Source organism: Haliotis rubra, unplaced genomic scaffold, assembly GCF_003918875.1.
Source record: "Haliotis rubra isolate DU_JTF1 unplaced genomic scaffold, ASM391887v1 Scf364, whole genome shotgun sequence".
Classification (NCBI taxonomy): domain Eukaryota; kingdom Metazoa; phylum Mollusca; class Gastropoda; order Lepetellida; family Haliotidae; genus Haliotis; species Haliotis rubra.
Genome location: NW_025767040.1, coordinates 553,940 through 580,277, shown reverse-complemented (window position 1 = coordinate 580,277; position 26,338 = coordinate 553,940). Strand labels below are relative to the sequence as shown.

General features: G+C 38.5%; 2 protein-coding genes and 1 long non-coding RNA gene across 5 annotated transcripts; 1 reads left to right on the top strand and 2 right to left on the bottom strand.

Moving 5' to 3' along the window:
- Positions 1-949: 949 nt before the first annotated feature.
- Positions 950-18,161, top strand: LOC124285590 (translation initiation factor eIF-2B subunit delta-like). Of its 3 annotated transcripts, none has more exons than XM_046721844.1 (12): positions 950-1,006; positions 2,902-3,167; positions 4,207-4,252; positions 5,228-5,420; positions 5,883-5,997; positions 9,580-9,656; positions 10,297-10,399; positions 11,276-11,403; positions 13,779-13,870; positions 14,700-14,785; positions 15,443-15,623; positions 16,140-18,161. In XM_046721844.1, the coding sequence occupies exons 2-12, from the start codon at positions 2,904-2,906 to the stop codon at positions 16,346-16,348; spliced, it is 1,494 nt and encodes a 497-aa protein (XP_046577800.1). In that variant the 5' UTR covers positions 950-1,006; positions 2,902-2,903; the 3' UTR covers positions 16,349-18,161. The 3 variants fall into 3 exon arrangements, with proteins under 3 accessions (XP_046577800.1, XP_046577801.1, XP_046577799.1); XM_046721845.1 differs by having other exon boundaries at positions 956-1,124; positions 5,231-5,420; XM_046721843.1 differs by having other exon boundaries at positions 956-1,124.
- On the bottom strand, positions 7,925-17,321 carry LOC124285594. The gene is made up of 3 exons (XR_006900845.1): positions 17,225-17,321; positions 12,797-12,800; positions 7,925-7,962 (listed from the first exon to the last, which is right to left on the bottom strand). It is a non-coding gene; the product is annotated as an uncharacterized LOC124285594 (long non-coding RNA).
- Positions 18,162-19,279: 1,118 nt separating the features above from the next.
- LOC124285593 (adenylate kinase 2, mitochondrial-like) lies at positions 19,280-26,267 on the bottom strand. The gene is made up of 4 exons (XM_046721849.1): positions 26,069-26,267; positions 23,586-23,822; positions 22,778-22,945; positions 19,280-21,994 (listed from the first exon to the last, which is right to left on the bottom strand). The coding sequence occupies exons 1-4, from the start codon at positions 26,162-26,164 to the stop codon at positions 21,773-21,775; spliced, it is 723 nt and encodes a 240-aa protein (XP_046577805.1). The 5' UTR covers positions 26,165-26,267; the 3' UTR covers positions 19,280-21,772.
- Positions 26,268-26,338: the final 71 nt, after the last annotated feature.

The following is a 26,338-nucleotide window of genomic DNA, read 5'->3' as shown; positions in this document are numbered from 1 at the left end:
ACACTTACGAAAACTCGCAGGTGCCCTTGCAATTACCGCCATATAGATGTTTTAGTGTTTCATGCAATATACGTCATTGTTTTCAAGTTAATTTTACGTCACAATACTAGAGTCTTGACAAGTGCATTGGAAATACCAAATAAGAAATAGAGAATTTGTTGGATTTCTAAGCGAACCAACGCCGGTTTTATTTTTAAAAATTATGTAGAATATGTAGATGTAGAATTTTGTAGAACGTGGAATGACTAGAAGAAGACATCATTGTTATAGCAAACTGCATATTAATTCAGTGTGTTAGTCGTTTGTTGTCAGGATCCGCTGATTATGGGTTCGAATCCTAGATTAGCCTTGAATATATGATCCTTGGTTTGTCAGTGCATTCTCTTCCTCAAGACCCGTGAAGGTCCCGGGTTAGAATGTGCCTTCAATAACCCATGCTTGTCGTAAGAGGCGACTAACGGAATGAGGTGGTCAGGCTCGCTGACTTGGTTGACACTATCCGAGAGCCGCGATGCGGTCCTATACAGTCAAGACATGACCCTGCTAGGTTGACACATGTCATCGGTTCCCAATTGCGCAGATCGATGCTCGTGCTGTTGATCACTGGATTGTCTGGTCCAGACTCGATTATTAACAGACCGCCGCCATATAGCTGGAATATTGCTGAGTGTGGCGTAAAACTAAACTCACTCGCTCACTCTTCCTCAAACTATCCTCCCGGCACATTAACTGAATTCTGGCGTAGGCCCCTATAACTCTCATTTGCGAAATATATTTACCTATGCATGAAAGCCATAGTCTTTTCTTCAATTGTGTGAAAATGTTCTTACAGTAAATATATTTACAAATTAAAGTGAAGTTAAACTCAATTTACAACTGACAAACAATGTCTCAGCAAATGGAATCCGTCCGATTATCAATATCCAGTTCACGCGCTGTTCACTGTTGTCCGGTTCCTCCGGATTATTATCCCACTTCCTGCCTGATGCAAACTTGCGTTATCAAGGTAAACAACGTCAAATAAGTCATTAGTCGTCCGCTCAGTCGTAATATATTCAAGGCGATTAACAGTGTTTCAGATTCCTTCCTTTTTCGAACTGAGTGTCTGGAGGTCACTCTACACGGTAAGTTAAAACATGATGACATGCTGTTGTGTCATTACGTTAGTCCAGTTTTCGATCACTATCAAACAGCTGGCGGCCTTATCGAAAATCAAATTGAAGGTCGATAGCTACCATAATGGCAGGTGCACTTCGGTCATTTGTAAGGTATACGGTTAGGTATGGCTGTATGGTAATCAGATAAGCAAGTAAATTACAGCGTCTGTGTTCTCAACAAGATCATTAAACTCTATTGCTACCCTAATTGGCCGATTTCATCTAAGGTATAAAAAGAATGGGAAAGAATTCGCACGTATGCCCCTTTAAATTTCATTCTAGTCAAATCATATCACCTGAATATATATTCTTCATCTGATAAGAATGGAGTTTTAACATTATTCTTTAATTGTATCTGAATATACTGAAAGACATATAAACTTCTAAAAATGCCACTCAAAGATATTTTTCCTCATCGTTAAAATGTATGGGGGATACGGGGGGAAGTCTTACCAAAACGTGGAATAGATTTGTATAGATACGGTTTGGATAACATATCATGATATAAGCTGCGCTGTTTTGTGTTTATTCTGCAATAACCCTAGTATCAACATAAGCATGATAAGAGGCCTAATTTCTATATCTATGTAATTTGTGTGTATTGTAACCTAAACCATTTCACAGGTATATGTTTTGCTCAGTAAAACTTCTGTCCATAACCCTTTAGTGTTTATGATCCATAAGCCCAGGTTAAGAGTATTTAAGTATCATGTACAACATATAAGAGTAAGACTTCCGCCTGTATCCCAGCTAAATTTTAACGATGAGGAAATCTTATATATTCAAGTAATATGATTTGATTTAAGGGGGAGATACGAGCGGAAGTCTTTCCGTTATATCCTGAAAGTGTTATGGTGCTGCAGTTTTCAGTGTTTTGTAATTAGTCACACCTTGGAAACTAAAACCGGTATATCATGAATTGATTAAAATGATTACTTGGGAACACAACCCATTACATGTTCAAGATTCATTATGTTCAATGCTATATGACCCATGTTGCAATAAAAATCTGTAAGTGTAACACGTGAGGTTACATGTCACCTCTAGGGTGAATTTCATAAAATAAATATGTTGCAAAAGATCTTTAAATGTACACAGTTGGTATGGTAGGATATTATTTACTAACAAATCACTGAATTTAAATCCTATATTTTCTTATGAAGGGGTGTTGCATATGACATTCTCATCTTCAAAAACATTACATGTTCTATACATAAATTACATGAGGATTTGATCAAGTTATATCCCCTGGGAATATATTGTATTCCAAATGTGTTATACTAACTGCAAAAAAAGAATGAAAGGTTCTTTACTGTTATGGAATACTTATTTGAGTTAAAGAGGACTTACATTCTTAAAAAAAGCTGTAGAGTTGATGAACTGTTTTATCACTATTGAAAAAGTGCTAATATTGTCTTTAATTATTCCTAACGTGCACAGACTAGCTTTTCTTGAAACGTTCATAGCCCTACGAACTTCTTAAGCCCATTCTTAACACATTGGCTACGATCAAAGTTAAAAATTCTTAGGACTACGAACGTTTCAAGAATAAGGCCCCAGGTGAATGTAACTTCGTAATGCGTTTTTTTTATGCATGTTTAAGAGGGGATACTCTTGAGTATATGAATCTGAGGGAATGCCCTATATCATTCACATTTTCAAGTCTATATAATCCATATTACATAACATGCCTGTGTTTAATCACTGAATATGATTAATAAGCTTGATTTTGTCCTGTTTCCAGAAATGGCAGATGCAATAGATGGTGCCCCTGAATCAAGAGCTGAAGCTAAAGGTCAAGCTCCTGAAGGCTCCAAGAAAAAGAACAAATCAAAAAACAAAAAGTCAGGTGGAGATGGAGGTTCCAAAAACACTCCGAAAGAGGAAGTCGTGAAAAAACAAGATGGTCCAAATCAAGGCACCTCAAAAGATGACACTGCAAAAGAAGAGGGACAGGATGTTCCACAGAAAAGCAAAGCAGAACTTAAAGCAGAACGTAGAGCTAAACAGGTAAGAAATAACATTATTTGTGACTTTGTGTAATGGAAAAAGGGAAATCTGTCTTTTTTTGTGAGCAATTTCGGCATGGGCAACTAAAATTTGCTTTTCACTTTACAACTCTCTCTTTCACCACCAGCAAGAAAATCTGAATTACACAAACACTGGACAGTGGAAGCCCTTTAAACCAGCATGTGTTGGGACCAGCAAACAATGCCGGTTTAGAGAACGTTTCCCTTTTCAACCTGAGAATGATATTCCCGCTTGACTGGTCTAGGCATCTAGACACGGTGAGCGACTGACAAATTGTGACACGACAATTAATTTATAATATAATTGACAGGTGACACTCACCAATTTACCTCACCTACTTATGCTTAACCATACTCCACCGTACTTGACTGTAATCTACTGTGTTGTTAATACATGTTCAGCCAATCAACAGGAGAGCCAAGATAGCGGATGCCGGCTTAGTGAGTGTTAATTACTGTACAAACAGTCAACTGGGCGGTCTTTATTGTGCCGAAATACGGAATAGACTGACACCGGATTAGAGGGTGTATAAATGTTTATAAATTAACTTGCTTTTGTCGGGACCAAATTCTAACGCCGATATTGAGAGCATGCCAGATTGGAGGGATGCTGGTTTAGAGGGCTTCCACTGTATGTTGAAACGGAAGTGTCAGGAATGTTATTTTTTACAACACACCTGTATACAATGAATAAGACGTTTAAAAGATGAGCTACTTCCCCTACTCTCATAGTGAGACTATTTTTCAGTGATGGCAATTTTTCGCTGATCCGTTGATTTCTGCCAATTTATTTCAAATTCATCAATTCAAACCCCCAATTCAATGACACAATGTTAAGTTTTCAGCTAAAAATAGATTTCATGTTGCCATCCATGTTTTAATCCAGGTGACAAACGCTTTTTATATGTTTGTCCACATTGTCCCACAATATTAACGGCATGTTTTTATCACCTGTTTAAAGTCAGTAATTTCAAGCTTCACTTCTACAATTTTTGTAATATTTTCTACAATTTTCTTAGGAGGCACAGAGAGCTGCCAAGGCCACAAAAAAAGTTGAGGGTGCAGGTGAGACAGTATTTGTATGATCCTTATGAAAGGTCATGTAGAAGTTACTGTGATGTATCCTACAGCATGTAATGGAAACCACTACCATGGTGAAAATTCTGTTAAACTTTTCATATGTTACCATGATTATGAATTTCATAATACAATTTCTTCCTTAAGTCATGTGAGTAATATGCCAGTCTGTGAAACAAGTTTCATACAGACTAAGTCTTCGCCTCTACTAAGAGGGGGTTACTACTTAGCCGTAGACTGTCTGCTACAAAGACAAAAACATCTTGTTTATCAACTGGTGTGATGTATATTTATTGTGTTAGATTTTTCCAGTAGAAACACTCCACTTGTATTTTCACATGTTCCTGTAGTTGAGATCAAAACTAAGCAATAGAATTACTAACTTTTCGAATCAAAGGGTTGTACTGAATACAATTGAATGCTGTCAACAATACCTGAAAATGGAACATAACGCCAGTAACAAAACAACAGCAAGTTGATCCACCTAAGTTCTGTGATGAATTTGTGTATATTTTGCTGTCAAAGGAAAGTCAGACCTGTGCCTTTGGCAGAATTTGATGCCGAGATGTGCGCTACCATACATAACATCACCATCTGACAACCGTATTGTCAGTCTTCTGTGGCTTGACCAGATAATCGTAGTAAAATACTAATGGTAATTTGGTAAATTTGCCAACTATGAGCTAGTCTAAAAAGTAAGCTTCAGACTTCAATGCTTTGGACACATAAAATGGTTATCCCTTATAGGCACTGTGGCACTGGAGGTGCATAACAAGATTTAAACATCAGAAGGATGAGGGGGTCTACTTTAAGCCAATTTGTATGAGCTAGTTTGGATAAGTAGCTCTCATTCAATCTGTCTGTGGTCATATTTAACCAAATAATGCCAAATATAAACTCATCTCACCTTGTCAGACTGCTAGTTTTCTGCTGTAACTCAAGTTTGTTCCCTTGGTCTCACAACAGGTCAGCAGAAGAAGGAGACGGTGCGAGTCCCGGACCATGTAAAGGCTGACGTACCAGAAACACAGAAGAAGCTAGCTAAGAAACTAGAGAAGCAGCAAGTACCACAGAGAGCCAATGTCCAGCGCAAGGTCCGCCTCTTCAACCATCTGTACCAATATGAAAGAGAGGTCCCTCCGACGCACTCCTTACAGTCAGTATACTTACATGTTGTCATAATTCCCTCCGACGCACTCCTTACAGTCAGTACACTTACATGTTGTCACAATTCCCTCCGACTCACTCCTTACAGTCAGTACACTTACGTGTTGTCATAGTTCCCTCCGACTCACTCCTTACAGTCAGTATACTTACATGTTGTCATAATTTCCTCCAGCACACTCCTCATCATCATTTCCCTTCCCAGTTGTTATATTTCAGTCTGACACATGCCTAACAGTCAGTTAACATCGTGGTTGTTTAAATACCTTCCAGAAGACTCATTATCATCATCATCATCATCATCATCATCATCATCATCATCATCATCATCATCAGCACGCCTCTCAACTGTTATAATTCCCTCCAACCATTTACCTACCCTCAGTACCCCTTTCAGTTGTTATTTATAGCAACACTATGTTGAGTCTGTCATTGTGATAACTCAATGTTTCAGATTCTCAAATGGTGGCATCCACCCGGCTGTTGTGAAGCTCGGTGTTCAGTATGCAGAAGGCCTTGTCAGTGGATCTAATGCCAGATGTGTGGCTTTGTTAGCTGCTTTCAAAAAGGTGAGTTCAGTTTAGGCAAGGTGATGTTCAGGATCTGCAAAACTATCGTTTTGTCAGTCTGGAGCCCGATCCACAAAGCCTTCTTGGCACTACATCATTCGTAAGCCTACGGCAAACTATGTAGTTACAATAGCTCGTAACATTACGAACACTTTGTGGATTGGCACCCAGGTTACTGGGTGTTCTGGAATATTCTGTAAGAATTACCTATAGGACATCTCCAACATTGTAAAGCAGAACCGTGTAAACATCTCCAACATTGTAAAGCAGAACCGTGTAACCATCTCCAACATTGTAAAGCAGAACCGTGTAACCATCTCCAACATTGTAAAGCAGAACCGTGTAACCATCTCCAACATTGTAAAGCAGAACCGTGTAACCATCTCCAACATTGTAAAGCAGAACCGTGTAAACATCTCCAACATTGTAAAGCAGAACCGTGTAAACATCTCCAACATTGTAAAGCAGAACCGTGTAACCATCTCCAACATTGTAAAGCAGAACCGTGTAAACATCTCCAACATTGTAAAGCAGAACCGTGTAAACATCTCCAACATTGTAAAGCAGAACCGTGTTAATACTCTTCATCATTCAGGGTCACATTATAGAAGATCCGTGAAGATCTGGGGTGGAATAGGTCTTCAGCAACCCATGTGCTTGCCATAAAAGGCGACTATGCTTGTTGTAAGAGGCGACTAACGGGATCGGGTGGTCAGTTTCGCTGACTTGGTTGACACATCTCATCGGTTCCCAATTGCGCAGATCGATGCTCATGCTGTTGTTCACTGGATTGTCTGGTCCAGACTGGATTATTTACAGACTGCCGCCATATTGCTGAGATATTGCTGAGTGCGGCGTTAAGCTAAACTCACTCACTCACTCACATTATAGAAGGGGATATAATTCAGCATTGACTTGACATGGAAGGTTTCCACAAGAGGTTTGCATTATCCGTGGTGATATAGTGTAAGCTTATTTTCAATAAAGTTTATGTAATCAACATAATCCGATTGGAGTAATCATTGTTCTTGGTATCAGCCACTTATTTTCATTCCCAAACTTGATTATAATCATTATTCATTAGCTGGAATATTGCTAAGAATGGTGTAAAACTAAACTCATGCACACCCATGACTACAGTGTTCTACAAAAGCAGCAGCCTTGTGGGATACTTTGTTGATAGACGCATAAATTTTATGCTCAGTGGGACTCAAGGCGCATATATGTAGATGGTTTTTATTTTTCGTATAATTATGGGACTCAAATGCGTATTGTATCATGACATGTATCATCCCAGCCCTATTATGAGTGAGTGAGTTTAATCTTACGCCGCTTTTAGCAATATTCCAGCAATATCACGGCAGGGGACACCAGAAATGAGCTTCACACATTGTACCCATGAGGGGAATCCAGCCCTATTATGCATCTGAATTCACTATTAGCTCCTTTCATTAGCTGAAAGTCACAAATGGTCCAATCAGAACTGAGCTTTTACAAATATTGTAGTCATAGCACTGGAAATACCAAAAAGGTTTCTCATTCACATGAATCACCTTCAGGCCGCCCACAAATTATATTAGTAAAAGTGATGAATTCCGTTTCATAACTTCTTGCAATAATGATTTGGGCATGTATTGATACACACCACAATATATTAAATACAGTTTTGCTGTTCATCATTGGGTATGGATGAAAAAGACTTTCCACTTGCATTTTTGACAAATTCATATGTTGTTGCTATGTCACAATGGCTAAAGTAACAGACACACTATACACATTAATCTGGTTGTTTCTTCTTTCACACAATGGGCGGTGAGGTAGCCTAGTGGTCAAAGCATTCACTTGTGAAGCCAAAGACCTGGGTTCAATTCCCCACATGGGTACAATGTGTGAAGCCCATTTCTGGTGTCCCCCAGCTGTGATTTTACTGGAATATTGCTAAAAGCGGCGTAAAACTAAACTCGTCTTTTCACACAGGAAAAACTTGTTCATGTCATACTCTTTATATTTCAGTTTGACTTTTGAATTGTTCTCTTTTATGTAAACATATTGAGCAGGATGATTATATGCATGAGTTTGAAAAACACAATGTATCAGTATAATGGATTTTCCAAACATATTGCGATATTTAATCACTGGTATTTCATATACAAAAACCAGTAATACTGCACCTTTAGTTAGCGATACACACAATGCCTCATAGAGCACATCTGACAGTGACTAAGGTGTCACTAAGGAAAGGTATTAAAAACGGCAAAGGTAGAAATTTTCAACGAACCTGGCTTCGTGACAGCACATTATCGCAGCATGATTTGAAAGGAAATACTATGATTTGTCAGCTTTGTATAGATTTGTGAAATCTAATTGAATGAGAAAACTAAGTTAGACTTTTTGAACAAGTAGAGACATACTAATGGTAGTGATCACCTAGAAGCTGGTGTGGCTAAATACAAGACATGGGATGTTGCTGCTACTGCAGTTTGTTACATATGAGAACGATGCCATCTGTTACTTGTGGATGGTGATTCTGCATCAACAAGCTGCAATTTGGGTTTTAATTTTTATATGACAGAGTGGCCCCTTAAGTTTTGTATTTACGCTTGGCAGAACACTGAGACTGCTACAGGCAGCCACACACATTCCACTGTAGAACTAAAACAACAGCAATAGTCTCGAATACCATGTTAAACACACCTTTCGCATCACCTCACTGATAATGATGAATTCTAATTCAACTTAGTATGTAACACAAGTTCTGAGTGGTCAATGCTATAAATTTCCGACTGTATAATCAGCATATACGGTTGCAATTTGGAAACCGATTCACCGAAACCTTTGAATGTATCCCTACACTATTGGGGTGACGGTACATTTCAGGGCATTATCATTTCCAGAAGCCCTAGGTCAATTTCACTCCCCTATCCCACTAAAATGGATGGAATTTGTGTTAAAAAAGACAAAACAGTATCATACATTTAATTGTAAGTTCAAACAACTTACTCACAACGGGCTGTTGACCCAGCACTGTTAGGTCGTGAAACAAGATTTATGATGTCATTATGGAGCGTGACATCACCTGCTGTGACATCAGTTGACAACAGAACTGATAATGGCCCGTAGTTGAGGAATCAGCAGGCCACTATCATTTGCAGCGGCCCGCTCGTTTCTGATAATTAGAGGGCGGTTTCATGATAATTCCGTCCATTTTAGCTATAACACTATGACTTATTCATCATTGTCAAATTTAGTCAGTGGCACATAATAAACGTGTTGAAGTTTGAAAAGGGGACATTCTGGCGATGGTGTAAGTCGCCGATATAACTAAATTTGCAGCTATATAACCACCGGTATATGTCCCCAATTCGTCAAACACAGTGCAGTTATCCCCTTATTATTGCTGTCTCTGCTGACAGTGGCAAAAATTACCATTCAATCCTTTATGTGTGTTTTCTGGGAGCCCTTTTTGATGTAAGCAAACTTTACTTGCATTGAGAATATTGATACAAGACTACTTCTAGACACTATGTCACTCATGTTTATTACATGAAGAAAGATCACTAACATGCATAACGTCAATTGCAGGTGATCACGGATTACAATACTCCCCCACAGAAGGAACTGTCCCGGGACTTGGAGAATAAAATCAAACCCTACATCAGGTAAACTTGCTGTTCATCACACTGAATGAATAGGCCTTTCCGTACTGTCTCGTCAAGGAGCTGATAAGAGATAACGACAGTAAATGAAAGTTGTACAGATATTAGTGTGACATAAAGACAGTCACTTAAACACTTACAGATATTAGTGTGCAGGGCTCCAGATAAGGGCCGTATCGGCATATGTACAGATAAAAAAATATGCACAATACGGTAGCGAATAATTTAGAAAACGTAGCAGGTACGCACCACAGCAATAGTGTACGGTCTTAGAATCATTTACAGACGTATTTATCTGAAGAAAAATATTGGTTTATTGTTTATTGACCTGTTTACACAAGACTATCAATGCTGTGGTGCATATATACTCATGCCAATAATGGTTGTCACCCCCTTCAATTTTTTTTATTGGAGAGGGGGTGTGGGTGTAGGGTGGGGAGGTGGGGTGACAACCATTATTGGCATGAGTATATGAAACGAAACAATAATGTACTCTTAAGGTTTTCCAGTACTCCTGTAGTGAAAAAATATGGAGTACGTACTCCTGATGTTGAAAAATTATCTGGAGCCCTGAGTGTGACATAAGGCCAGTCAGTGATAGTTATGTGTATAAATGTTGTCTATTGTATAAACTTTGTTTCAGTTTCCTTGTGCAGTGTCGTCCACTGTCAGTGAGCATGGGGAATGCAATCAAGTATCTCAAATGGAACATCAGTCACATGCCCAGGGAGTTGTCGGATGCTGAGGTACGACACATGATCTGCCTCCACAAACACAGGACATGTGTCAGGTGTCAGTTGTTAGGAAGTTACACAATAGTTGCCATAACAACTGGATCGCTCAGGAACTTATTTAATGATGCTTTTCGTGTCAAACAAAATTCCTGTACAACGCCTGGCTTACATTTCTGCAGTTGTCTAGATATTTGAAGAAATAATTGACTTTCTCCTGCAGAGCTGCCTTATGTTGAATGAAAAATTTTAGAAAATCAAAAGTTCAGTTCAGTGGTTCCTTATCTGAAGGATCTTTAAAAAAAATTCTTTGTTTACCACCCAGTCCATCTGTAGACTGTTTATAAAGTTAGTTTCATAAATGTTCGAGGTGGAGAGAAAAAAACACTGAACAAGAAGGGTTTAACATGTTAGATAATTTCGCATGATTTGCTGTTGTATCATTAAGGAATGAGATCTATGATATTTTGCATTTCCCAATTAGTTCCCCAACAGCATATGCCATAAGAGGCAACATAGTGGATCCGGTTGTCAGACTCACTGACTTGGTAGATTGCAAGCCACACCTTGACTATGTGGTGCTCATGACATCAACCACTGGTTTGTCTGGTCCAGACTTCATTATTAATTCGAGACCACCATTTCCCTGGTACAGTCAAGCACTGTTAGGTCAAACTTATGGTGTCTCCAAGTAAAATATTGACCCTGCATACTTCTTATTTCATCCTCATTTTGTGGTTATGTTAAATGTCGGATAAGTCAAAGTATTTACGTAGATCCCATCAACTTCGGCACAAAAGTGTCTGACTGTATGTGCTCACTGTGGAATAGAACAAAAACAAAATACAGTCACAATTTGGCTCTTGTTTGAATGTGGTTTCTGTGAACCAGGCGAAACAACGACTGAATGACAACATCGACTCCTTCATCCATGAGAAAGTGTTGATGGCCGGCAAGGCTATCTCTATGTATGCTGGGTCCAAGATCACAGATGGAGATGTGATTGTTGTCTATGCATGGTGAGTGAGGATGACGTTGTCTGCCACATTATCTGCCCACAGACATTTGTAGTGGCCACACAAGCTGTTTCCTGTCTTTGGGCCTCTTACTGTAAAAGTGTCATCTTTGAAACTACTCCACATGTGATTGAAATTTGTCATGCATAATAATGAATCTGAAACTATCTCCCAATCTGACGTCTATGTAAATGAGAGACAGAATGGTTTTAAAGTGTACTACAGGGCCCCTATTCTCGAAAGGATCCTAGCCCTAGGATATCCTAACTTTGATCCTAGGGTCTAGGATAGGTGTCCTACCTTATTCTCGAAAAGTATCCTAGCTCTAGGATATCCTAACTTAGGACAAATACTAGGACTTGTCCTAAGTCTATCTTAGTGGAAGTCAACATGGTGTGGTTCTTGTTTGTTCACCAATTTTGATGTTGTCAAGTAAAATAACTCGCCGAAATTACATTTGCATTTACAACAGCACACAGTTTTGATGTGTTACAAAGAGTTTTTTGAGTTTATATTATCAAGTTATCAGTAATGAATAGACACACTCGTTGCAATGCACATATTCTTTAGATCTACAAAAGAGATTTGTTCAATTCTTACCTATTCTTGGTCTTTTTAATCACAACATTGCTCTTTTGAGTCACATTGCCGTGAAATGTTAATGTCAAGGCCAACTTAATAGGGGAAGTAACTCCTGTTTATTTCCTAGGTGAATTTTTCAGTTTGTGAGATGACGCATAATGAGACTTCAAGTCATGATTTTCATAAAAAACAAATACAATGAAAATATTTTTTGCACATATCTTTCATATCCTTATTGTTTTTTGGCAGACTTTTCAAATGGTGAAGTAAAATTCAAAACTCCTATAACGTGATGAAAATATCGAATAATTTCTTCTAGATCTACTAAGTCCATCAAAAGCTGAATTTCCTTATATTATGTGTTTTTTTGTGGAATGAATCATGGATCATATTTAGGGGAATCCCCAACTTAATGAATGTTTTTCTATCTCACCTACTGAAGATCTAGAGCTCGCTCTCCTAGCTAGGATCGGTAGCTCAAGTTAGGACAAGGATAGGATCATTTCGAGAATGGGTCTTATCCTAACGGTAGGATGTCCTAACTTCTGTCTTAACTACTTTGGATCTGTCTTAGCTGGGACACTTTCGAGAATAGGGGCCCTGGGCACTGAGTAGGATGTTCAAGTGCAGCGTATCAAAGAGACCATCACGCATGCTCGATGCTCCTTGAGATCAACTTTTATAGCCATCACTAACTAGACAGTTAACAATATATTCTCCTCACTATTCACACTTAGATTAATATTAGCCATTTCAATTTGTAAATCAGTTCCCATGTTGCTCTAGTTTATTTGTGTTAATACAAAGTCATCACTTAGCTTCATGTAATAAATAGTATCTCAAAACATTTTTCTAGAAGGTCCTATATGTGTCACCAGGAACTGAATTTGAGCCATCTCAGTTCCCATGTTGCTCTAGTTTATTTGTGTTAATACAAAGTTAGCACTGAACTTCCTGTAATAAATAGTATCTCAAAACATTTTTCTAGAAGGTCCTATATGTGTCACCAGGAACTGAATTTGAGCCATCTCAGTTCCCATGTTGCTCTAGTTTATTTGTGTTAATACAAAGTTAGCACTGAACTTCCTGTAATAAATAGTATCTCAAAACATTTTTCTAGAAGGTCCTATATGTGTCACCAGGAACTGAATTTGAGCCATTTCAGTTCCCATGTTGCTCTAGTTTATTTGTGTTAATACAAAGTCATCACTGAACTTCCTGTAATAAATAGTATCTCAAAACATTTTTCTAGAAGGTCCTATATGTGTCACCAGGAACTGAATTTGAGCCATCAATGACCTTGCCATTGGAAGTAACGACATGCCAATTTTATCCCAGTATAAATGACAGTGAAACTGGATATTGGGCCATGATAGCTATCCCTCGTCTGAGCCCAGTGCAGATATAAAACCATAGTTATATAAGTGAAAGTTACGTTTTTTTAAATATTATATAAAATTCAAATTCAAGGTTTCATTACAGCATGAATATCTGTAGTGGTTCATAGTAGATTTTTCATCTTGAACATTATACATATATTCTCATGGTCTACTAGGTGCAGGTCAGTTTCCAGTGTGTATCAGGATACTGCTGGAATATTGATTAAAATCTGAATAAAACTCACTCACCCATTCTTATTGAGCTTCTTTCAGTATTGATAAACATGTATTGTTATATCATTGTATTGTTATATCATTGTATTGTTATATCACTATTGTTATATCTCTGTTTTGTCATTACTGACCATTTCACTTAATCTTTCATGAATATATCCACTATATATTCATACATTTCAGTTCGAGTTTAATCAGACGGGTACTTTGTGATGCACATCAGCAAGGGAGAAAGTTCAGGGTCATTGTAATTGATGGAAGGCCCAAAATGGAAGGTGGGTTGTCAATGCCTATGAGTGTTACTTAGTGTTTGATATTTACTGTGGTCAGATCTTTATTATGCCCAGATGTTGAACAAGTGATTATCTGAATACAAACTGCCATTTAGGAAGTGGTCAAATGTAACATATGTTATGTTTGAGATGGCACTTTCGAATCCCAGATGGGGCTCAACCCAACAAAAGTACTAGAATCTGTATTTTACTGAGAAAGTGTACCGGTAATCCCAAATATAACATGTGTTACAAGTGATTATCTGTTATTAATGGAAGGCAAGTTTGGAATCTCACTGTCATCTGTCAGAAGCTAGATAAAACTCCTCACATCAGTTGGATGGCACATAGCACAAATGGCCTCTCTGTGTTGTTCAGAGTTATGTCCCTTAGATGTACCAAAGAGTGTGATCATAGTTTGACTCCCTGCTTCAGTCTGATTTTGTTTTCCTTGTTCGTCAGCACTATGCACAAGCTTGTGTGTTTCTCCAAATGGACAATGTCTAGGAACTGCATCACTTTGGGATTTCCTGTAATCCCTGTCATACATGATGAAAATAATATAACTGAAATACTGCTAACAGACTAAGCCAGATTTTCTCTCTGTTTATAATTTCATATATTTTGAACATGTACTACAACCATGGTTCTTTTAAGCATATTTTTTTAGAACAAGATGGCAACCCTACATCATGATGAAACTCACACTTCAAAATCAATATTTTTAATATTGATTTTGTTTTCTTTATACCTTCTTTATTGAGATAAGATGCCCATCAGCAGAATTTCTGTCACACATTGCAATATGTTCACAAGTGTTTTATTTCATCAGGGAAAGAGATGTTGAGAAGACTGGTAAAAGCCGGCATCCAGTGTTCCTATGTGTTAATCAACTCAGCCTCATACGTCATGCAAGAGGTAAATGTGGAGATTGTATGGCACACTGTCTTTCTTCAAACCTAGCTATGTAACAAAGTATGTCCCTGTGTGGATCAAAGTAGTCCAGATTGGTCCATATTACTTGTCTAGGTGTGCCATGATAAGTTATATTCCAGTTGCTTGCCAATGTTTAGCTAGTACATGGATGCCAATATTTCTGTGCTGAATTTTAGTTTTCTTCAATTTTACTTGCAAGAAATGTTATAGTGAGTGATTGAGTATGATTTATAAGCCTTTTAGCAATATTCCAACAATATCACAGCAGGTAACACCAGAAATGGGCTTTATATATTGTACCCATGTGGGAACTCAACCTGGGTATGGGCAAACGCTTTTACCACTGTCACAAGAAATAATATATTTATAGACACACATGGTCATGTTTTCTATGTGGAAATCCCTGTCTGATGTTTTGGAAGCAAAGACAAATTAAACTATATTCTGTAACCCACGAGGGTTGGGGTTAGCACACCTGTATATCTAGTTCATGGCAAGTACCAAATTAATAATCAAATCTCAGACAATACCATTCTTGTCCAGTTAGTCTGTGGCTTGTATAATATCAAAATAAGTCCCAAAATAAGTCCCATATCAACAAGGCCCTCATGACTGATTATCTGTTATCTTTACTTCCAGGCAACCAAGGTCTTTCTAGGCTCCCACGCACTGCTTGCTAATGGTTTTGTGATGTCCCGTGTAGGGAGCTCCTTGGTGGCCTTGATGGCTCGCTCATGTAACGTCCCAGTCCTTGTCTGCTGTGAAACGTACAAGTTCTGTGAACGGGTTCAAACAGACTCATTTGTATTCAATGAACTGGGTAAGTCTCTCTTTCATTTATCCTTCCATTTTGGCATTCTGCAGATAATATTTTTTATAGAATGGTTTACTTAAGTGCAATAGGTACATTTGTTAATGAACAGTGAGGGTGGCATTTTGAAAAAGTGGATTTTCAATTCCAACAACAAAACACACCTTTTGTGTTCTTAATCACCGGACACACGTTAAGACTTTGCATAACTTGTGTACTGGTGTCGCCTTTCTGTAAACTCTTTACAGATTCCAGGTTACTGTTATTGTGTTTTCAATTTGAAATGGATATACACAGCAATTGGTTGGTCTTTGGGTTAGTTTGCTTTTCTCTGATATCAGAAAGCTCATAAAACGTTTAAAAACAGGTCTGAAATGCATTACTTGAACTTCAACACAGAGTTATGGAAACTGACCCCTTGCAAAACTTGACAGTTGAGTGGGAGACAACTCTTCGTGTTTTAGGTGATCTACCGAGTTATCTGTTGTCATGACGGTTAATGGGAGAGAACTCTGCATGTTTCAGGTGACCCCAGTGACCTGGTACAGGTTGGCAGTAAAGAGCCATACTTGTCAGACTGGAAGGAGCACAGCCATCTGACACTGCTGAACTTAGTGTACGATGTCACCCCACCTGAACTCATCTCTGCTGTCATCACCGAGCTGGGAATGATACCCTGCACGTCGGTGCCGGTCGTACTGCGAGTCACACAGGCACAGACTAACGAGACATAGCTGGGACATACTGATTCCATTCAGTTATAAACCACCTTCAGAGTTGGTTCCAGGCAGTTCTAGTGTTGCTGCCACCATCATCCTTGATTGTCCAATATGTTATATTCCTTTCTATTGAGATAAACGATTGAAGCTGCACACCAGCATAGCTGTCTTTAAGATAAGGTTTTTGTAACTCCAAAAGAAATTCCATTCTAATTAAGTACACTTTTCGTTCTTTACTGACAAAATTCTGCAAAATCATGAACACTTGTTGTGTTCAATCTCATTGACAATTGGAAGGGTGTTGTAAAATTAGCACCACCCATCTTGAAAACATCAGGTTATTACATCACAACAGAATGGGGAAATAATAGACTTGATAATCGAGAATGCAATCAGCTAACTTTTCTATCTTCCTTTGCCCTGCCATGTAGATAGGTACATAGAAAACCTTGTCAGTCTGGAACCTGTTTATTAGTAAATGAGTACAGGATTATTTCTTTGAATGTCAACATGTCTCCCTGTACTATCACTGCAATCAGTCACAACTCCATGTTTTGCTAGGCAGTCTACAACAATGTATGGAGCTCACATAGCAAACATGTGAATCAGGGATGACTGTTGCGAGCATGAATACCCTTGCTGAAGCTAAATTGGGTTTTTTTCATCAATTTGAATTTGGATTTCATTTCAACAATCATGTAGTGGTTGTATTTTGAGAATGCATAAGGAGGCTGTGTGTTTTCACAAACATCTTCAATCTCGAAGCAATATGACTAACCAACAAAACATAAATTCTGGGAAATATTATATATATATATATGTTTTCTCAGTTTGCTATAAACACACAAACAACAGCATTCACCAAAATATTAATGTCACTTCATATGTAACTTAGTATTGTAAGGGACGATTTTGAAGATTTTGGCAGTAGAATCTAGCAGCTTGTACACTGGTGGCAACGATGGTATGAGGTCAGCGAAGGTGTTGCATGCTGGGAAGGTGTTTGAGACATACGGCTGTACATGAGGTCACCACATCATGTATGATCAACTTTGACATGGGAGTTTAAGGAACTTGTCAGTGTTAAGGTATACCCAATGGTCAATTGGAAGTTGCTGTGTACATTTAACTCTAAGCAAAGCCTTTCATTTTATATTACGTTGTTGGTTTACCAAAAACATTAGTCCTAAAATTCAATGTAAGTGGTCAATATATAACTTTGTATTGCTTCTAGTGAATGAAAACAAACATGTCATAACATGACACCAAAAGCTGATGTTTTTCTTTTGATTAGCATTAAGATTTTCATACATATGGACAATTTCTTCAGAAAGAAGTGATTACATTTCTTATTTTTCCTCTCATCTTATTAGAAAACATCTGCAAAACTTTCTTGGTCAAAAGCTATTTTACTTTACTTCTAATTTCAGAGTTTGTTCTATAATTGTTTTTTAATCAGTCAGTCTCTTATACCAATCGAAAGAAAAATAAAGCTTCAGGTAGAGATATATTTTAAAAGGAATCAAACACATCTGTATCTCTTTCTGATTTTAATTTTGCTTACTCATATCTAATTTCATGATCCTTGATCAGTAATATTTTGGAACCAGATTGATGGAGTCATGTAATGTACATTGTCTACAGCATTATTGTGTGATGGGTATTATATTTAGAGGGGCTTCATGGCCAGGTGTGTATCAAATGATGTGTCATTGATGAGATGTTAGTTGCAGGGGTGTGAATGTACACTGAAGACACAGCAGGTTGGAATGTAATGTGACTGGATTATGTGTGTCCAGATCACAATAAACCTTTTCTCTTTAACAAATATATATCTTGTCATTTTAATTTGCATTCTGAATTATTCTATAGGAGCTTTACACACATAATGGCTGGACCTACTGACTTCAGTTCCTGGATTATGGAAACTAATACTTGTCCTTTGCTTAGCCGCCGCCAATGTGGTGTAGTGGTTAGAACGTCCGCCCAGGAGGGAGGAAGGTCCGGGTTTTGATCCCTGGCCACATCATACCGAAAGACGTTAAAATATGGTACTTGTTGGTCCCTGCCTGGTGCTCGGCATTAATGGGTACAACAAGGACTGGTCAGCTCGATGTGAAAATGTGTCTGAGTGGGGTATATATGCTTAACTGTGGCATGGTATCTCAGTGAGCTAGCACAATAAAACCAGCAGCTATATATACACACGCATCCACGTCGTCATATGAGCAAAATGTTCTTGATGTTCGAAATGTAAAATTCCATTTCATTTCACCTCACCTTAGCCCTTTTGTTGTTAAGGGGCCTCAGTCCATTTGCTAACAAAGGGCAGATAACCCAATGTTTTTAGATGCTCATGCTGTTGATCACTGGATTGTCAAGACTCTATTTACAGACCGCCCCAATATAGATGGAATATTGCTGGTTGCGGTATTAATAATAATCAAACCAAACCATGCTTGTCGTAAAAGGCAACTGGCAGGATCAACAGATCAGGCTTGCCTACTTGGTTAATGCATGTCATTGTCCCAGTTGTGTAGATCAAGTATGTTTATCAGCTGGGTGTCCAATCCAGACATGATAATTTACGGTCCACCATCATATAGCTGGAATATTGCTAAGAGCAGCATTTAACCATGAACACAAACGTCCGTATTGCCTGTCAATCAGAATCGTAACGTGATTGGGTGGTCACACTCGCTGACTTGGTTGACACGTCATCGTACCCCAGTTGCATAGATAGATGCTCATGCTGTTGAACAATGAATTGTCTGGTCGACAATTATTTACAGACTGCCGCTACATAGCTGGAATATTGGTGAGTACTGCATAAAACAAAACTCACTCAATAAAGCAGCATCTGATGATGATGATGATGATGACTGGCTGCTCATCCAGGTATAATACCTTTCAAATCCAAGTAAAGCCATAAAGCAGAACACTGTGTAAACCTCCACATGTTTAATCCTGACTATGAATCTAGTTCTGGTGTAATTTGATGTACCGGTACCCTGTACAATATGGACCAAGATCACCACTTGTCTTTGGACAGATACAACCACTGTCTTGTAGACATCTCCCATGATTAACTCACTACACAAAATTGTGGTTATTTTGTATTTCCAATCATCATGATCGCTGAGACATTTCCAAATCATAAATACAAGAGGTATTTCATGTTGAAATCACTAACATAAATTGTAAGAGATGTAGATCTAATATAGCTGCTTAAAAACACATATTCCATTCAGTAAAATCCAACTTGTAGCTGTTATTAAACAATGAGGATAATAATGCCTTTAGAATCAAAGATCATCTGATGAAAGCAACCAGATGATTATTGACACAACCAATTTCTACATCTACAAGATATTTTTCTTACAAACTAAGTATGTGAACCTTTATCACACATGCACATAAATGATGACATGTATCATACTAGTAACTACACCAATTTGCCTAGGACCACAGCCATAGACTCTTGGTCCTGAGCAATGTTGAGTAGTGTACATAAGGCATGAGGGCAAGGTGAAGAGACAGGCTGACTTCTGCTACAGTGTCTTGTGACTAAGTTGTGTGACTGAGATGACTTCGGGCTCTCTATAGAAAGGACTCTGAACAGGCTCGAAATGATGATATCCGAGTAGAGATTGGCTGTACAGCATAACATCATCATACATGTTCTGTACTCAAGTCATTATGACCACGAATGAACAGCTTACTGGAACAATCGAGTGAGTATGGTTTAATGCCGCTTTTAGCAATATTCCAGCAATATCACGGCAGGTAACCCCAGAAATGGGCTTCACACATTGTTCCCATGTGGGGAATCGAACCGGGGTCTTCGAGTGACAAGCCAACGCTTTAACCACTAGGCTACCCCACTGGACAAATCAAGCATGCATCTTAAATACCTCATATGCATGCATACCCTATATTATTCTGTATGCATGAATGTCTATTACTTCATATGCATCCATGTGAAGAATTATGTACATGAATGAGCAATATTCTATCAGCAGCATTCTTGCATACAAATGTCCGGATTAATCAGAGTCCTGTTTAGACAGGTTCCAGTTTACACCTACAATATTTATTAAGAGCTGGTATAATGTGCGTAATGCCTAAAACATAACATTCTTAAATTGCACTTTAATCATAATTAATAAACAGGTATTATAACATGGTAAAGATCAACATAGAATCATAAATGCATTCATGTTGGCTTGAACAAACATACAACTGAATAAAAATGTGTTTTCTAGTATTTGATGGACAATTACACAATCATCTTGTTTAGCACTATCTTCCCAACAGAGCACAGCTCTCTGTCATCTGGTTTAAATATATAATAATGCATGAAATTTGAAGGGATGCTAATTTATACAAATCCAATGTTATTACTACATAACAATGTGAATGTGTAATTCCACAGAGTAGGTATTCATGGTTTGCTAATACCTTTAATTGTACAATCCTGGGATATTAATTCCTTGGTAAACTCTTTAATTTCAGCCATGTTCTCTGGGACCCAATCACCCATAATGACATGTATATATATCCTACCAGGGGCCCTCTTCACAAACCGATCATAGCGCTACGACTGTCGTAAAAATCCATGTTTAAGTATGGGAATTACGATCACCTTAGCGCTATGATGACTTTGTTAAATGGGGCCCAGATAAGTTGATTTACCAGTGTACAAATGCCTTTACATGACTGTAAATGAGCTTTCACACAGCTCTCATTTTTTAAACTTTAATTGATATGAGTAAATTAATCTCAAATATACCTTGAATTTGCAAAAGTAGAAATCTGTCAGTAACAGGAAATGAATTAGTCTGGCACTGGATATAACAGTCAATGAAAAAAAATTTAAAACATGTTTATCCGAAATGTATGAATACCGATAGGCAATCCCCTATCCAACTCAGCAGCACATAGTGCATCAGTGTCTTCAAATAGTACAAACGAAAATCTTCACAGACATGCATTATCACTTTGTACCAGTATGACAGTATGTGACACTTCACAAAGGTACCTAAGTATGTAAAGATAAGGTGAAAGTCCAAAGGTTACAAAGGCTAGATACACACAATGTGGGATATACTCTTAGTTATATTTGGACATATGGACACCTACTAATATGAATGTAAGGTGAAAGTTTCAAGGTTACAGATACCAGATAGCTATATAGTTCAAGATAACTTCCATTATTCTGACCCCCAATCAATGATTTTCCAAAGAACTACACACAAATCGCAAACCATGCACACAGAAATCCCTTGCTTACAACTAAATGCAGGTGTTCTCTATGTACATGCTTCAATAAACCTTCATTTACATCATTAAAAGATGTTTAGGAAAATATAATCAAAGAAAATATATCTCACTGTAGCAGAAGAAAAAATTGAATAGTTTCTAAATGTTGGACAAAGACTATAAAAACAAGACTTTGTCTTTAGACCTTGCTGCTGAGAAGGTTGCCGTTATCAAAGCAAAGACTATATGAGCCGGCTGAGCAGCATTGACAGCAGTGTGGATGCCTCTTTGTCTGTAGAAGTCTACCAGTGGTTTAGTCTGCCTGTGATAAGCTTCCAGTCTCTTGCATAATGCCTCTTCATTGTCATCAGATCTGTGAATCAGGGGTTCTCCAGTTATCTGGAACAAAAATCAGTGTTTCGTGTGGTAGGCTGCAAAAATATTTATAGTTGTTTATCTTTGACTTTCTAAGGTACAGTACTTCCATTATCATGATTATATATTCTAGGACTTCAGTCCTCCTCACAACGAAACACATGTGATACATGTGGTTTCAGCTTAGGCAAGTGAGCTTGTTCAAAATTGCCTCTGTTCACCCAGCAGAAAATCCTGTGACTGATAACCATCTAGCGCCTCATAGGCAGCTTGGGTTATCTGAGATAATAATGATCAGATTGTGATTTCAGTGCCGTTGAGCACCGTATGATGGAAACCAGGGCCTAGATTTTCGAAGCTCTCTTAGCGCTAAGATAGTTGTAAGGTAATGTTAATGTATGTCACTTATGACTATCTTAGCGCTAAGAGAGCTTCGAAAATCTAGGCCAGGCCCAGGAGCTATTCAAATCCATTATAATCATTATCATGTACACCTAATCCATTGGCAGTCATTGCTTCAGACAGAGGATGACTATTGTAAGTGAGAAATGCAGTGAAATGATGCTAGTGACATTACTTGCCACACACAACTGAGGCAGCAAACAGGTCCATGGTCCTGAGTGGTAATCATCAGACATATCGTTAACAGTTAATATTTTGAACTTAACATACATGTTGGTAATGTACATCGGGACCATTCATAACAGTTTAACAAACTGCCACAGATTTGAATTTCCAGAGACTGAGACAGTCTCACTTATCGTCTCAGTCCTCTTGGTGCCACAAAATCAGAATTAGGCAACTCACATCATCCGTCATGGGGACTTTAGGGGGGTGAAACTCTACATGGTAGCTTCGCCCGCTGGACTTGTGGATGAGTCGTCCAGTAATTCTTCTAACAAGCAGGGAGTCATCAATGCAGAATTCGATAACAGAATCCAGCTTTGTCTTGCGTTTCAGCAGCAGGTCATCCAACTTGAAAAATGCATTACAGTGTTTGAAATAAAACATAAAGGTCAGTGAGTTCCCATCAAAATCCTTGTATCAATAATGAAATGATTATCTAGTTTCTAGTAAGATGTTAGTTTGTTGTTTAATGCCACACTCAATATTCCAACTTTATGGTGGCAGTCTGTAAGTAAGAACCAGGACCAGACAATCCAGTGATCAACATCATGAGCATCAATATTTGCAATTGGGATACGATGACATGTGTCAAGGAAGTCAGCAAGAATGACCACCTTAGTCTCTTATGACAAGATTGGGTTGTTGAAGATCAATGCTAACCCAGATCTTGGCGGGTTAGTTTCAAGTATGAAAGGAGACGATCTCTAAGACATGTTACATCTTAAACACTGCATGCATGATTACCACAACAAAAGCAATAACGATTTTGTACTGTGATGATATCTTTTGCACAAATCATTAGAAGGCAGGGTGGTTGGATAGCCTAGTGGTTAAAGCGCTTGTTCGTCACACTGAAGACCCGGGTTCGATTTCCCAGATGGGTACAATGCTTGAAGCCAATTTCTGGTGTCACCCGCTGTGATATTGCTGGAATATTGATAAAAGCGGTGTAAAACCATACTCACTCACTCACTCAACTGAAACTCACAGCTTTGGCCTGTCCAACTGTCCTTGGAAAGCCATCAAGAAGGAATCCATTTTGACATTCTGGCTTATTCAGGTTATTGTCAATTAGTTCCACCACCAGGTCATCACTGACCAGCTGACCAGCATCGATTACGCCCTTCACACGCTGACCCAGTTTACTACCAGAGCTTATGACTGCTCTTAACATGTCTCCCGTAGACAGATGGCAGGCACAATACTTCTCAGCAAGCATAGGGGCCTGTAACATAAAACAATCTTGTTACATGACTGGTGATGTTCTGATCACAAGTATTATCACCAGTGATTACCTACAAGCAATACATAATTATTAATGTCTGAAACCCTCAGGATTTGTACTGTGTGCTGATGTTCAACAGCCTGACTCTGAGAGTGTGGCGTTGAAATCCTGACTGGGACCAAGAAAATGTAACCCCAAATATAGAATATGGAAGTTCAAGGCTGCCAGTAGACCATGCTGATTCAGCATAACTTCTCACTGAAAATGTTTTTGTACAAGTTTATTTTTGTTTAATGATATGGACTTTAATGACATTATTAAATGACACTGTCACATGGCTCTAGAGAAGGGCCACATCGGCGTATGTACGGATAGAAAATAAGCACGGTGCAGTAGGAAATAATTTAGAAAACGTAGCAGATTCGCACCACAGCAATGGTGTATGGTCTAGGAATCATTTACAGGCGTATTTATCTGAAAAAAGTATTGTTTTATGGACCTGTTTACACAAGAGTAGCAATGTTGTGGTGCATATATGAAACGAAACACAAGATTACCGATACTCCATTAAATTCCAGTCTCTAAATGTACCCTTATTGTTTTCCAGTACTACTACATTGTAAAAATAAGGAGTACATACTCCTGATCATGAAAAATTATCTGGAGCCCTGCTGTCAGTTTTATCTTTTAGTCTAAAGCTATTACAAATACAATATAAAAATCCACAGGGTTTCAGATGCCATAAAAATATGTCATATTTGCGTGACCTCATGCAGGACTTTCTGAATTGTCATGAAGGAACAGCAATCATGTTAACGATCACAAACATGGTAAAGTGTACACTATTTAGAAATATACAGCTGTCATATATAGATGGAATATTGCAGTGTCTACTATTGTTCTCTCGGTCTGCATGCATGACTGCTTTACCTATTATACACAGGAGGTGGGGACAAAATGAGGATAGCACGTTGACTGTGAAGATATGCTTGGTTAGTGAAGCATGACTCAATTAACAAGTCACCACACTCAGTAACCACATGGTAACAGGTGTGGACTGTGTCCCCTCTAAACTGTACTCTTGTCCTCTAAACTGACCTCTTGTCAATATAAATGACACGACTACAAACATCAAACAGAATATATCATTAAGAGAAGATGTCGAATTGGACAAAAATACCGATTTGGGGAAAACCCCCTTAACTCAATGAAGTGTAATATGACTGTTCAAACATGCTCTCTAATTAGTAATTTCTATTCTAGAGTCATCCTCGATATTCTCCAGGGTATACGTTACGATCACTCTCTACTATACCCTGGATGCATCCACGGCTTATATTACCTCCCTTGGCCGGCTTTTTTATCCAAACAGATGTCTACGCTGGGAAGTTGAGCGAACCAATCACAACTCACTTTCGCTTCTTAAATTATCTAACCGTTTAAACTTGCAACACAAGTGATGCAGAGGTACTCTGAAAAAGGTAGGAAGAGTTCTTTCATATATTTTTTAGAGTTTCAGATCTGTCAATTTGTCTGTATTATTTCCCCAAAAATCTGAGTGGCACTGCGAACAAACCTTCACGACTGCAACCGCTATCTTTGTTGACACTGGCAAGCTCGGATGTAATGGCGGCTAAGCTGATTGGCTACTGTGAGAATGCGGAGCCAGCGAAGGGAGGTAGGCTAGAAGCACTTTACCGGGGTGCAGCCCTCGCTGCTCCCTTTAAGATCCTTAGGGTTAGGGTATGCCACCCTTTACGATCCTTAGGGTTAGGGTTTAGGGTTAGGCACCCTTTATGATCCTTAGGGTTAGGCACCCTTTACGCTCCTTAGGGTTAGGGAACCCCAGCAGCGCTAATTAATCTGAAAAAGTGCGCCCGGTAAAGTGCAGTACTCCTGGGGGGGGGTGTGTGTGTGTGTGTGTGTGTGTGTGTGTGTGTGTGTGTAATATAATTATGGGGCCAAGCCGTGGATGCATCCAGGTTATAGTGGAGAGTGATCGTTACGTATACCCTGGAGATTATCGAGGATGTTCTAGGGTAGACACTGAACATTTATTTCCTTTTGAACCTTAGATTTTAAGTGTCATTTCGGAATCGAAAACCATTATGTCTAATTGCCTCGATGCATCTACAGAATCATCTGATTCCATGACACAACTTTAATATCATATACTTTATAACCTTAACATTGAAACTGAGACTGATGCGATCTCACTCAGACATTTGAAATGTTTATTATATAACCTGTGTTCCTTTTCCAGAACCTGGGGGTCCAAGCAGAATGGCATTTATTCCTTGTGGCTTTCCTTGAGAAGGGGCGGGTGATGGGACAGCTGGCATCTTAACGGATAAATGGAGAAGCGAAGATGAGGATCAAGCTCTCGTGGCAACAAGCACCTGTTCGTTCAAGGTCGTGAACCGGAAACACTGCTGGTTGGACATGCGTAAAATGGAATGTAACTTCCTTTTTACGACATTGAGTATAAACAAAAACAGCTATATATTATGTTTCAT